The sequence below is a fragment of the Malania oleifera genome, chromosome 12 (assembly GCF_029873635.1).
Source record: "Malania oleifera isolate guangnan ecotype guangnan chromosome 12, ASM2987363v1, whole genome shotgun sequence".
Classification (NCBI taxonomy): domain Eukaryota; kingdom Viridiplantae; phylum Streptophyta; class Magnoliopsida; order Santalales; family Ximeniaceae; genus Malania; species Malania oleifera.
In genome coordinates, this window is record NC_080428.1 from 69650365 (window position 1) to 69665704 (window position 15340).

Sequence of the window (15340 nt, forward strand, 5' to 3'; positions counted from 1 at the left end):
CGATTCCCATAGGCAGAGCCCAGTTATTGTTGCCAAAAAATTTATCAAAAAATGCGAATCAATCCTGATGTTGACCACCTGTAAATAATCAACAAGAGAGGCTTGAAGGACACGAGGTATATTCTGGAAGATCACTCTGATGTTTAAGTTAGAGAATATGGAATGATTGAATTATTACAACAATAAGAATGGATGAGAGTGAGATGTTTTGCCTCTTATCGAAGTACTCTTTTTATAGTCGTGGGAGGCAATGTTCATATTAATTTTGATATTTAATGGTTAATTATTTAGATGGTGGGGGATATATTTTGATTTGAGGATATTTATAAGAAAAATAATTATGGTTTCAATATTTTTGCCTCTAATTAGTGTATCATTTTATGCTATAGCAAATTCAACTCTACTTAATTTCATTTCATTGTTATGTTTCAGTATTTCTGCATAACCTCTGCTTAACGGCCGCTTAATACAAATTACAAACTTTCCCATATCCAAGATAACCCTTGCTCTCCTTCCCCGCACAACTCTTCAGTCTATATTGCCCTCTTGCCGAACCAGAGCATCGCAGCCCCTCTTCCGCCGTCGAGTTTGCTACTCTGGTCACCGGTAAGTGCTCTGGTTTACTCTTTCTTGCCATCCTCGTGTACCGTAGCTTCTTATGCCCTTGTTTCTATGGTTCTTGGTTTCGCTTTCTGCCCCGTCGTCGCCAAAGCTGAGATTCTCTTGGTTCATTAGTGTGGGTTCTGTGATATGCAACTTATTGTTATTATCATGTTTGCATTTTTATTTATGATTAAATTAGGCCTTATGAGATGCCTTGAAGATTAGGAAAAAGGTTGAATTGTCATTGCAGGGGGAGGATATTTTTTTGTTCTGGTTTTTATGAGTTTGGTTTGATAAATATTTTAGCAGACCAAAGATTTTTGGGTATTATTGTTCAATGTTTATGTGTCTCAAACCTCAATCCAGTTGTTTGTTGCAAATCCCATTTTTGAAGTGAAAAATGCCTAGATTTTATTATTGTTATTATTATTATTATTATTATTATTATTATTATTCATGAAAGGAATTCACAATATATTGAACTCCAAATAATTCAAAATCATATACGGCATTTAGCTCGCAAGAATAACACACACTGGCATTTGTGAGTTACACAAATTTATTCATTTTTTTGGGAGTGCGTAATCCTTACTGTTGTTGTGAGCCTACTGTAAAAGGATCCTCTGGCTCGTGACACATCCACTAGATTCAAACTACGAGAGAGAAGATGGGTGAATTGCCATTAACAACTGGCAATTAGGTAACCTAAAGATGTTTTGACCATTAATATTGGCTCTTGACACCAAAAAATGAACTCAATATTTGCGTCTATAGTATTTAACAATCATTTGTAACCAAGAAGAAGAAATTTTGGGACAACCCTAGTGGCCTTTGAGGGCGCCTTTACATGTTAAAATATGAATTTTTAGATGCCCTACCCCTCCCAAGAGCTCCAATTTTACATAGAAGATACCCCCATGTATGCAATGTATGGTGTCTTTAAGTTTGAGGGAGTTATATGAAGGGTTATGCGGCTTATGCCCTTTTATCTTCTTCCATTCTTAGGAGTTACACCCCTTTAATCCTTGCCTTAAAAGAGTATTAAATCACACCTTTATGCTAAGGTGACCTTTCACTCTCTTGGCCAAGCCCTTTGTATGGGCATTGTTTTATTCTCCATCATTTGTACACCTCCCCCCCCCCCCCCAACACTATTGAGCTTTGAAAACCTAAAAGTACTTATTTGTCAATTTAGGAGCATTGATCATCTATCAATATGAGCATAACTCTTCTATCATTTATGAGCATAACTCATCTGTTCTTTATGAGCAGGTCCCATCCGTCAATTATGAAAAAGCTTATCTGTTGAATATGGATAGAGCTCACTTGTCAATTATGAAGAGAGCTTATCTATGATTTATAAATAGAGTTCATCTATTGAATATGACCAAAACTTATTTGAACTTGAACATTTTGGTTAGTGAGTCTGTTTGATTTTTTGTTTTTGACCATTCTATTAGTGGGCCTATTTGGCTTTTTGTACTTCATGGCCTTGTAGTGTGGTCATTTAGGGCTTAATCTTCGCAACCCTATTCGGTGCCCCCTTTAGGGCTAAGTCTCTCCTTGTTATTTTCCTGCACATGATTTTTTTTTCTTTGATAGAAAATTGTGGAAGTTGGAGTCTAAGATGTCTTTTCCTTTTTGTTTTTTGTTTTTTTTTTCTTGGGCTATTTATCTCCCCAAGCACTGAAGTTTAGGTGCTCCCCACCCTTTTTTTGCCTCATCGGACCCTAGGCCAAGTTGTTCCTCAATTTTTTTTGTGGAGGGGGAGATCAAGGTCCCACCTGCTTGCTCTCTCTCTCTCTCTCTCTCTCTTCCCAATTATGAGGATTGTCACAAGCGAAACAAACTTCCTACAGACGACACCAAATTGTTGACGCCAAAAATTGAACTTGATCTCCATGTCCATTGTATGTGAGGGCAATCATCTACAACCAAGAAGAAGAAATCTTGGGAGAACCTTTGTGGCCTCTAGGGGCCTTTTCCGATGTTCAAGGTTAGGAACTATGGAGTAGTAATAGTATAGAGGGATGAATTTTAGATGCCCTACCCCTCTCGGGTGTTCCCACTTTGTACATAAGATACCCCCATGTATTCAATGTATGATCTCTATAAGTGGGAGGGAATTATATCATACATGAAGGGTTATACCTCTTTGTCTTCCCTCCATTACTTAGGAGTTACACCCCTTCATTCTTTGCCTTAATTGAGTTTTAAATCACACCTTTATGCTAAGTGACCTTTCACTTTCTTGGCCAAGTCCATTGTGCGGGCATTGTTTTATTCTCCATCATTGGCAGTAATTCTTTGCTTCTACTACTACATGTCATGATATGCATAGATATCATTTGTTGGGCAAGTTGGTTATTTGTGATAATTAACTTCAAATATTGTACAAAGAAAAGGCAGCGAGGCTTTTGAGGAAGGATAGGCAAAGTTTGGCCATGTGTACAAGAAAAATGTTGTAGTCTTTAGCAAATATTTTGAGTAGCTAGGGGCCTATAGTAGGACAATATCATTAAATTGATAATTTGGCATATAATGGTTTGATAATCATTGTATTGTTGATAGTTAGAGGTGGAAGGATGTCGGCTACAAGCAAGAATAGGTGATAAATTTTGCCAAAGTTGGGTTTAGTTTAATAATTAATGTCTTCTCTTCATTAACCAAACCCAAACTTTCATCAACATAGCAAACAACTTGATCCCCCCCCCCCCCCCACATGTGATTTTAGCATTTACATGAAAACAGTATAAATTTTATATTGGTTCCATATTAACGTTAAGTTTGTTGAGCTCATATTAATGAATATTGTAGATAAATAATATCTTTGTCATATTACCTATTATGCACACTTGGGGATTTATGGCACCTCATTGCATTGTGTTGTACTAGTTAGGAGATTTTTGTCATAGGCATGCAACATTGATGTAGGAAAGGTACAATTGTGCCCATGTGCAGATTAGAAATGTTAAGAGCGATAGTATGGTGTTTTGATGGATGGGTTTCCAATCTCGAAGCTAATGGCTTCTTGGGACATTAATGTTCAAAGGGATAAGTGATCACTTGTTTTGCAATTCATAATTTTAAAAGGAAGGAGTCATTATATGAATTTTTTCACCAATTTAATCAACTTATAATGGAGCTTGAGAGAAAAATGTAGGAAATGGAGGTGACAATGAAGCAAACATGCCCCATTGGAGTATACAAGACCAACAATTTATGACCAGTATATGTGCAGAAATGCACTTCAATGGGTATATAGTATGGGATGATGTTAATGTATGAGATGGTACTTCTAGTTCATATACGAACGGTGATTATGATATGGTGCGGTGGATGGTATGTTTTAATTAATTATTAATTGGTGGCTTTTTCTACTATATAATTTATATGTTTTCTTTTTATTATTGAACAAGATTTTCATGTTTTATAGCATTTTGTTAAAAGAAAATATCTTTAGCTAATATTTTATGTTTTATACTTGAGAGGCATTATTTTTGCTTAAAAGAAACTATTGTGATTTATTGAAGTGGCTCTCTACTTTTAACAAACACTTCTGCTCTTGTTAGCTCATACCTAAAACAATTTAGAGGTTAGTTAGCAAACAACGAAAATAATTCAACATTTATTTAGGGACTAGTTCTAGTTAACTAGTTATACTTAATCCCCTTAGCAAGTTCATTTTCATAATTGTATTCCAAGATTCAACATTTTAATGCTTAATTTTATCAAATGCCCCCAAAGATGGGTTCGGTGGGAGAAGACGAGGAGTTCTATGTTCGGTACTACGTAGGGCACAAGGGGAAGTTTGGGCATGAGTTCTTGGAGTTTGAGTTTAGGCCAGACGGTAAGCTCAGGTATGCCAACAATTCCAACTACAAGAACGACACCATGATTCGCAAGGAGGTCTTCCTCTCCCCAGCTGTCCTCCGTGAGTGTCGCCGTATCATTTCTGACAGTGAGGTACCATTCCTCCTTTCCTCCAATTTTTGTTCTCAAATTTTGCTGATTTTAAGCTTCTTGAGCAACTTTGCATTTGCTCTATTTCTCCACCTTCTCCTTTCATGTGCCTTTTCCCTTAAGTCTTGCTTGCTTGTGTTGTATGTTTTACGATTTTTCTCTATTGGCTTTGATAATTTGTCTTTTTTAAAATACTTTTTCTTGTTTTAAAAAGCAGATATTGCATCAACTTTTAGTTCCTAAATGCATGCAATGAAGTACTTCCAAAGTCCTGACTAATAAGATCTCTCTCTCTTCCTAAACATTATGTTCTCTTGAATCTCCTCAACTCTCTCTCTCTCTCTCACACACACACACACACACACGCACACACACACTTTTGTTTCTAGTTTGTGATAGAATCGAAGCTTTTGAGGCTCCTTTGCTCTCTCTCTCCCGAGTCCAACCCATTGTAATTCAGTCAACTCGAGGCTTCTAGGATTTTGTTTTGTGAGATTTTATGGTTATGTGCTAATTTATGTTCCTTAGTTGAAATGATTTTTTTGTGTATAGATTATGAAGGAAGATGATAAGAACTGGCCAGAGCCTGATCGGATTGGCCGGCAAGAGCTTGAGATTGTAATGGGCAATGAGCATATATCCTTCACAACTTCGAAGATTGGGTCACTTGTTGATGTCCAGAGCAGTAATGACCCTGAAGGGCTTCGCATTTTCTATTATCTTGTTCAGGTCAGCTTCTACCACAAAGACTACTATATACTTGTTGGGGGCCTGGAGGTTGGCTGGGTTCTTTTTATGTGTTTGTTTTGTTTCTCCATATGAAATGGTGGTTAAGTATGTAGTGCACTGATATTTGTTATTATTTGCCTAGACTATATTGGCAAGGAAGTCAGAAATTCTGCATTGTCTGGTTTTGATATCCAGATTAATTATTGATCTTGTTCTGTCCCCGAGCTACTACACTGATATATGTTATGACTTGCTTAGAATACATTGGCAATGGAAGATGGAAGTCTGAAATTGTGCAATGGCTATTTTTAATTTCTAACTGATCATAGTTCTTGTTCTGTACCTGAGGGGGAAAATGGGCATTCGCATTTACTTGTTTCAAGAAGGTGGTGGCTGGTCTTTTTTGGTACCCAAGTATCCAGTAAGAATTTGGTCTCCAGATGAACAAAATTATTTCCCATTTCCATCATGTTGAAAAGAACTCAACTTTATTGAGCTGGTAAAAGTGCAAAGTATTTCATCACCATGAGAAGAATCATCTTAATTCATAAGAAAGGAACTAGTAGTGCGTTTCAACTTGGTTAGTGGAGGATCTTGGGATGGAATCAATTTGTACCTCTTCATGTAAATGGAGAAGGCATACAAACTTTCATTTGGATCATGCTTAACCCCTCTCTGTCAAACAACCATGGATGCTCTAAAAAATGCAACAAGTTCTGAGAGAGAGGGTGTCACACTACACTCTCTGCACAGAATCTTGCACATAAGCAAACAAGGATCACAACAAGCCTTCAAGTTGGTATTAGTGCTGAGCTATCCAGAATGTATTTTGATGTGGCTCAATCATCTGATTCAATTCCTTCATAGCCTCTTCATAACTTATATTTGTATAGTTGCCTTTATTAATAGCCAACAAGCTAAGTTGTTTGTGACAAATTCCCTGAGTCTGAAAAGTGCTAGTTCTCGTCCAATCTTTATTTCCCACAACCTTATGGAAAGAGAGTGGTGGGCAAAGTACTAGACATCCTTTGCATTTCACATTTTCATCTTCATCTAAGTGATTTGAGACTTCTGTCCCAACATTAGTCACTTCTGTTTCTTCATCTTATTTTTGTTCTGCGATTGTCTTGATGCCCAAAATCTCGGTACTTAAAAGATTTAGCTGCAAGGTAGACTTTAAGAGTTGGCCCAGAATGCTCTTGGGTCTTCTAAAAAGTAATAAACAGAATTTTCTCACACGTATGCCACTCCATCAGTAGTCTTCTCAAACCGGATGGTCAATATAGATCTAGGAGGGTTATGCTGCACATTAGTGGCAACCTGAACTACATCATTGACTGTATTAGCTGACAAGCAACAAGTTTGGATGCGATCATTGGTGCTCAGTCCTTTTCAGCTTAAGGCAATATCACATCTTCTTTCCATTCCATATTTGTGCAAGTAGCCAAATGACAAAGTAGTGTAATTACTATTGTCTCGTTTTCTTGCTTTAAATCAGAGAGTTGTAGATGGAGACACATAGCCAGGGGGTAAACTCAATTCACATGGCTCTTTACATCTCATCTCTTGTTTTGAACTTACTAAATCTTTCCCTTCTGAAAATGGTTTCTGTTTACTCCAATTTCTAGCTGTTCCCTTCAATCTAGATTTGGCTGGAAACAACCTATGAGTTACATTCATGTTAAACAACTGAAAAATTTTCTTTAAGGTATGCATCCAATCATCAAATTCATTAGGAGGACTGTCTCTGATATTATCTGAATTTGTCAATTTAATTCCCCTATTTAGATGATGTTGAGCTGGCTTATCTCTAATTTTTTTTTTTTGCGAGAAATTATATGTAGCACAAAATTTCTAAAAGACAGGTCTGGAAATTTTAATGAAGAGGTAGAAATGAAAGAAGAGATGAAACCTAAAACATCTGTGTTTGCAAAGGCTATGCACAGGTTGCAGTGTGTGCAGTGTTGTTTGGCAATTCCAGCTATAATTTTCGGTGTTCAGGTAGATCAATGGGTGGGGAGTCAACACTAGTCTCATTGGGAGCAAACAATTCCAGTAAAATGGGCAACTAGTAGGGGCGTCAATTGTTCAACTTCCCAGAGGTGCGTTCTGGTCGTTGAGATGTTGGAAGGCATTGGGCCTTGGGGTTCAAGCAAATTGGATTGTTCTGATTCTGGTGGTGGTGGTTGTTTGTGTGTTGGCAGTGTAGTGTTGATGAACTGGAGGGGGTCCTACGATGCTAATGTCATATGTCTTTTTCCCTTTTTTTTTTTTTGTTTTTTTAGTTTTCTTTTTTTTGAGTCCTAGTGCTGATTATGGGTGGCGAAAGGGATGATGACTGAAATTTAAAAGATGGATGAGAAATTGTGGGAAGGGAAGACAGGAGGTTGTGACTGAAGTTTGAGGAGTGAAAAAGTGGCTGGATCAATGGGTACCTTGAGAAGAAGTAAAATGGAGCAAAAGGAGCAGTGGATGAGAAAGATTGAAATGGAAGAAAAGAAGGTGGATCTTAGGTGCTTTGTTATCAAATGATGTCATAGAGATAGGGAAGGGAAGAGAGAGGAGGTAGGGGAAGAAGAAGATAGATGGGCGAAACAAACTAGATGGTGAACTTTAGATGTTTATATTGTATGTAGGGTTTTTATTTTAGTTTGGGAGATTTTTGGTTATTTTAGGAATTTACTTAGGGTCATTTTGTGTATTTTAAGTACTTTGGGGTTAGTTTGTCATTTCTTGTTTTAGTTGTTTTTTTTTTTGGTAATATTTGTTTTAATTGTTATGCTAGATGCTTAATTATTTTGTTTGTAATGTATGAAAAGATCAATTATCAGATTTGAGTCAGAATTCCAATTCATTTTTCCCTTTCTCGCTCTCTCTTTCATGCAGCCTCTCCGTCCCCTTTCCTTCTTTCTTTTTCTTCTGTTCTTCTCCCTTCTTCCTTAACTCACTGCTCTGCCTTATAATTTTCTCTGTTCTTTCTTTAACTCCTCTTCTCCCCCATTCTTCTCCTCTCTCTCTCTCTCTCTCTCACTATTTCTATTTCTGCCTTACATCAGTATGGCATGAGAGCAAACTTTGATTCATCCACAGTTTTCCTCTGTAACTAATCCATAAAGTGTGTAACTCCTACCACAATCTTCATTGGAGGATCATCCAGAAATTCAAACCAAATCCACCAAAAAAACTGCAATACACTTTCAATTTCTGCCCACATTGTTTCAAACCAGTTACTTGCAAGAATTTAGGCATTGTTCATCGTATACAACTTCTCCAGAAATTATAGTCATGTCCTTGAAAATCGAACACCTATTTCCGGCAAGAATTTTACAACACCTCGCTCACCATCAGTAAGAGAAGAACCCCCTGAAGGCCTTCATCTGCAATTTTACTTTCATCTAACGAGGGATGTGGCCCCATACACCACCTAAAAGTAATTTAGCCAATCCTCTTCTAAAGTCCTACATCTGCCAGTGTTTTTTTCACTCACCGCCACCACCTGACCAACCCTCTATCTACTATGAGCTAGAATAGTATTGCCAGAGGATCCTTGCCAGCTGCACATGCACCCTATGCTCCAGCAATGTGCGTGTGGAACAGTTCCAGATTATCTTGCATTTTTAAGAATTGCAAGAAATTGAGTTTAACCATGATATTTTGGGATTTTTCACAATATTTTGGCCTATCTTTGAGATATTTTAACCTCAATTATAGGATCTTGGATTGCCAATGCAAATTTCAGAGTTTTGGAGGTCTGCTAGCTTTTAAATTGAGTCCCAGACGTGGTACTGCAATAAATTAGTTTTCCTTTGCGAGATTTTGATGCTGGTACGAAGAAATCTAACTTAGACTGTTTGATACATATTTTGGGGGATAAGTTTAGTGTACGAAATTTTTTCAAGTCTATTAGTGGAGAATCTATGAGCATCTAAGGACCTTCATTAAGGTTGCATAAACTTACACTGCTTGGAATCATCGGAAATTCATTTAATGTCACTTACCTGATTGGTACTTGTTTGAATTTGCATTGCTGTATTTGGTCTTTAGTTTAAAGAAAGAAAATGATGAGTCAATTCCACATATCTAGTACCTACCTAGTTTGGCAGTTATCAATAATTGAGAAAAACTAGGTGTCCTTTTGATTTTGATGGTTCTTCAAGTCCTCAGTTTTTCTTAGATTGATTGAATGACATGGAGAATTATTATAGTCGAAATACCTACTTAGGTAAATCAAAACTTCTTTGTTTAGCAAAGCAATATTGGCAAAAAGTCGAGAGGGACAAATACCATTGTAGAGAACCTCCTAATACTGCTTGGTATGAAATGATGTATATTTTGAGAGAGAAATATACCTCACATTTTTTATAGGAAGCAATTACTGGACCAACTGTAAAGTCTTAGGCAGCATTCTTCTTGTGTCACCAATCATTGCCCTTAAATTTAGAGACCTCATTTATCGCTGCACTCTTAGTGAGGAACCTAGTGTGGTGATTATGTTAAAAAAAGGTCAAGATATGACTTCATAAAGCATATTATTTTGAAAATTCAAAAGCATCACGCTGCCCTATCTAACGCTTACCGCATGGCTTTGAAAGCTGAGAGATTTCTCCAGCTACCAACTCATAAAGCTACTTCCTATCTTAAAGAGTTTCACTAGTCTAGATCAATTTCTCAATGGTCCTAGGCCCACCCAAGATGTTCAAGAGAACTTTTGAGGATAAACAGTTAAATATCAAAAAGTGCCCATGCAAAAATTGTTGCATAATTGACTATCATGACTACATAAATGATTTGCATATTATTAATGCACAATTTTTTGATTCTTGAGTCATGAATCTTCTTATCCATAAGATTTGACAATTGTATTTAGTGGCCCTAAGCACAATTGGTGTCTCTAAGCCAGGGATGAACCTTGACTTGTTAACAAACTTGGTTGTCTGGACTTGCAATGAACTTCAAGATGAGTTGCCAACTACTAGAGCAGATACGTTTGTGAATGAACTCTCTCCTCAACCTCAATTTTCCATTTCTAACCCAAAGAGTAAGGAACAATTGGTTGCTCCAATTGTTGAAAAAATTCTTTAATCATGAATCCTACTGTTGAAAATCTGAGATTATTTCTCCTTGCCTCCATCCCTTCCATCTTCTCCCTTCACATATTCTTAACCAAATCTAGTAAAAAATTGTCCATCATTCTAGAACATGGACCAAATGCATGTCTGCATGAGCTGCTTATAGATTTGGATTATAAATTGGTTTCTTTTTTAAAGGAATTGTTACTTTATTGATGACATTGCAACTGTTTATGCTCTATGCAATTGGAGGATCTTTTAGGTGCTTTTCATTGGTGATTGATGATAAAATGCTGTTTACGCCACCTCTTGATTTGCCTACATGTTCGACTTTGTTTCCATTCATGGAGTTAAAGCTATCATGACGTTTTTCAAAACTTGAAGTCAAGTTTTCTCTTAACAAGGGGAGTTTGATGGAGAACCACCTATGGAGAACTTTATATATTCATATTGTAGCTAGGATTTCTATTCTAGTTTGGGAAAATATCGCGTATATTTAGAAATTTAGTTAATTTAGATTACTTTATAATTTTGTTTTCGCTGAGGTTGTTTTGTAAATATTTGTTTTAGTTGTAATATTAGATGTATAAGTACTTTGTTAGTAATGTATGAAACAATCAGAGTTCCAATATAGTTCTCTCTTTCTCTCTCTCTCTCTCTCTCTCTGCTCCTTTCTTCCCCTTCCGTTCTTCTCTGTTCTTCTGTAACTCTCTGTTATGCTTCTATTCCTGATCTGCTTTCTCATTCCCTCTGTTCTATCTCTAAAACAAAAAATTAAGAAAATTATAAACTCACTCTTAAAACACATATTTACAAACCCTCACATGATCATTAGCCTACAGATTACTTAAGTGGAACACTTTTGGATTTATGACTCAATTAGCCCTTGAGCCTATTGGCTTCCAAATAGGGTCAAATCAAACCATCCAATGAACCAGTTCCTGCACTGCGTCATTCAGTGACTGCAGTTCAATTAGATGCGTAGATGAAAAAATTGCAAACCATTTTCTCCTCTAAGAAAACTGACTAGATCGATGCATTTATGAGAATATCTACATGGGATGGAGTGTTGGTGATCAAATGATGCATTTTGTGAGCATTGTTAAGGCCTGATATACATTATTTGCCCACAACCTAACAGCTTAAGCTTTTAGGTAAAGTGGTAATCTAACATGGCATTAAAATCAAGTCATCAGGAGTCCTGGGTTCTAATCTTCTTTCCCATGTTTATTATTTGTTTGTTAAGAATTATCTTATCCCCTATAATGGGCGTTGTTTATTGTTTGTTTATCTCTCCAAATGCTGTCAGGTTGCACATGCAGGGGAGTGTAAAGGCTTGATATACATTGTTGGCCCACAACCTTACACCTTAAGCTTTTAGGTAAAGTGGTATTCTAACAAACACATACATAAAATGATAAATAATGTATCTTTGTGGCATCTAGATTTGTATTAGGGACTTTTTTAGGGTTGGTTTTGGTTATTCATCATGGTCTTATCTTAGGATGAATCTGCTGAGTTAAAGATTGAAAATGTTTTACTAAGTCACTATTAAGATATTAGGTAAAGCAAAAGACCTAATTGCAGCAATGGGTCTCTCCCTCTATTTATAATATATGTCAAGTACATACCAATGACCATAATTACTAACTCACACTTACCAAAATAATACTATACTAGCATAGACTAATACTACTAAAAATAACCAAAATAACCATTAACATTGCTCCTCAAGCTAGATCACATTTATATATATCATATGCTTCTAGCTTGTTGCAAAAGAATTTAATGCATGCACCTCACAAGGCTTTAGTGAATAAGTTAGCAAGCTGCAAATTAGACTTCACATGAGTGGTTGTGACGAGCTTTTGCACAAGTTGTAGCGCCCTGACCCTCTACTTGGGTTTGGAGTGCTACTAAAACATAACATACACATTTCTCTGATACCACCTGTATATATACAACCCACCCTAACAAGGGAAACGGATGTTCCATCTTGATCATCATATACATACACAGCGGAAAAATTTCTAATACATCAAACACTTACCAGAGTTTCTAATTGTTCCCAACTACATACCAAATCCATATCATAATATTACAAACCACAAAGGCATAAAAACTGTTATCTATGTCTCACTAGTTCTGACAATATCTAACAATTGTTTAACACCAGCCTGGCGGTACGCTAGACTCGATCCCTTGAAGGACCTGAAACATGATTTGTATGATAGGGTGAGACACCTCTCAGTAAGACGGATTATATTATTATCAGTGTGGCTAGCATGAGTTGTCGTGTACACATATTACTGTTAACATTTTAATACATTTAACTGGCATTCTAAAAACAGCACTGCAATATATCTGTCGGTAAACCCATAATTTCATAATAAAATACTGCTGGCTTAATATCACCCATTTTATAGTAAATATGCCCATATATGCCTAGAAAATACAACCTGGATTGCTGAATTAGTGTCGTCATGTGTTCACATACTACTACGACATGCTTCCCCCCATGACGGGTTGTGCGGCCCGTAGGCTGGACCTAGCATATAGCTGGTCGACTATAACTAAGTCAAATAAGTAGTAAGTACGATTGAGCCTACCCTATGCCTGGATTCTGCATCGGGAGGGTCACCCAGAATTCTGTATCGGATGGGGCCCCGGAATTCTGCATCGGGGAGTACTCCCTAGGACTCCAATCGACTATCCAATACCAACTCTCTCTCTAAGACGTGTGGTTGTACTATCTCCCAACATATAGTTACAATACCGTGCTCATAACATAACATTATATTCAAAGGGCTCTAAACACATATACGACAATTTACATCATAAAATTGAAATCATAATTCATTTTCATAAAACTGTATAAAACACAAACTGTTCGTAATTCTGTGGAATATCTATCATATACTGTCTCAGTATGAAACCGGCATATCAAACTCAGCATTTAGCTGTCATATCACATATCGGCTATATACATATCGGCTTATAGTCATATCACATCTCGGCATCTAGCAGTTACAATTCAGTATTACACAAAACCTGTTCATTCATGCCAATTAAAACTATACTCATGCCACACAATTTTCAACTGGTAAATCATAAATAAAATAATTGTTTAAGAAAATAGACACTATGCTGAAAGCAGAGGTATAAGTATCTCTAAGTTGTTATTTTACTAAAAATATAGATGCGTAAGTAAGTACAGGAAAACGAAGATAATCAACCCTACCGCCTTTGGTAATAAAACACACCTATGGTTTGAAATCACATATTCCAACTGGTGAAAACGTTCAGAAAGCCCAATACTTGAATCCAAAAATATCGTATTCGAATTTAACGGTTGGTTTTGAAAATAACATCGGTTAACCGAACCCTAGGCTCGGAAACTCTAGAAAAGCCGTAACTATATACGTATAAACATATTTCCAATCAGTAGAACTCATAAAGTTAGCTGACATAATATAATTCCCTTACCTGTTTCCCGAAAAAAGACCCGAGACGCTCGAAAACTGAAACCCTAGCTTTTTCCAAACCGGTCGAATACGAGCTCCTACGAGCTGGAACGAAAGCACCGCTCCCGGAGCGTATGCATGTACTTCGAGTAGCCTTAGGAGGGCGAGAGAAACCCGAGAGAACTCCTAAAATTCAAAACCCTAGCAAAGCAAAAGAGAGGAATTTGATTTTTTTTTTTAAAAAAAGAGCTCACATCTATTTATAGGTGAGCAGCCCAGGAGAAAACCGTCGACGGTTTTCCTGAGATGGACAAAACCATCGACGGTTTGACAGTTGACTTGCCCAGTTGACCGAAAACCGTCAACGGTTTTTCTCACACTCTATGAAACCGTTGACGGTTTGGGCTCTGCCAAACCAAAATCCTTCATTTTCTTTGATTTTCCTTTATCTCTCTCTTTTATATTTATTTACTTTTATTTTCCGGGTTCAGGTTACTACATGAGTGTCTTCCAAACAAAGTGGATATCAACTTCAATGTGCCTTGTTTGCTAATGGAGGACCGTGTTGGAAGCAATACGAGTAGTAGCTTGATTATCACACATAAGCTCTATAGACCGAGAATTTGGAAACCTAGTTCCTCCAATACATTCTTTAATCAAACAAGTTCACATCTAATGTGTGCCATGGCCTAACACTTCAACTCAATTCTTGACTTGGTCACTGTAGTTTGTTTCTTACTCTTCCAAGAAACTAAATTACTACAAACAAAGATACAATATCCGATTGTGGATCTTTTGTCGGAAGGTTACTGGGCCCAATTTATGTATGTGTATCCTTAAATATGAGTGTGACCCCAATCTTGATAATGAGATCTCTCATTGGTGCACCTTTAAGATATCTCAGTATGCAAATTACTGCATCTCAATGACTTGTTCTTGTAGAATCGAGAAACCCACAACTAGTCCTAGCTTACTATTACGATTCATGGGTGTATCAACATGTTTGGATCCCAATAAACTAATCTCATCTAAAAGATCAAGAACTTATGTCCTCTGTGACAAGAAGATCCCACCCATGTGAGATCTCAATACTTTTGTACCCAAAGAAGTGTTGGAGATGTTTCAAATTCTAGCAGTTTTTTGGTTCTTTATTTTGTGGATTAATGCAGCAGTTTTTTTTTTTTTAAAAATAAATTTCTTCCAACAACTAGATATTAATGGTGGTATTTGAACGTCAAATACCATTAATCTGCTGTGATAACCGGCTGGAAGTTACTCCTCTATGCAGCCTATAAAAAGGCTTCCTCCAGCCCTTTCCAAAACACAACCAAAGAAACATATCTCTTTCTCTTTCTTACAAACTTTCTCTCTCCATCATCCAGTAGTAGTCTCTAGTAGATATCTTGTTATTATTTTCTTTTTCTATCATCTCTTGCTTCTTTTTTACCCTCTACATTGGGTAACTGTATACTATAGCTCCTAAAGTTTTGGAGTTTGTGAGTGCACGCAAAC

General features: G+C 36.8%; 1 protein-coding gene across 3 annotated transcripts in view; it reads left to right on the forward strand.

Moving 5' to 3' along the window:
* The first annotated feature begins 264 nt into the window (after positions 1-264).
* LOC131144572 (protein mago nashi homolog) overlaps positions 265-15340 on the forward strand; it is a 31831-nt gene continuing 16755 nt past the window's right edge. The window contains exons 1-4 of one of the 3 annotated variants that reach the window (XM_058093284.1): positions 265-294; positions 433-606; positions 4351-4569; positions 5119-5295. In XM_058093284.1, the coding sequence (XP_057949267.1) occupies positions 4351-4569; positions 5119-5295 (396 nt within the window). In that variant the 5' untranslated portion in view covers positions 265-294; positions 433-606. Of the gene's footprint in view, positions 295-406; positions 607-4350; positions 4570-5118; positions 5526-11673; positions 11746-15340 lie in introns of those variants that run through there. The other 2 variants (XM_058093283.1, XM_058093282.1) reach the window with 2 other exon arrangements.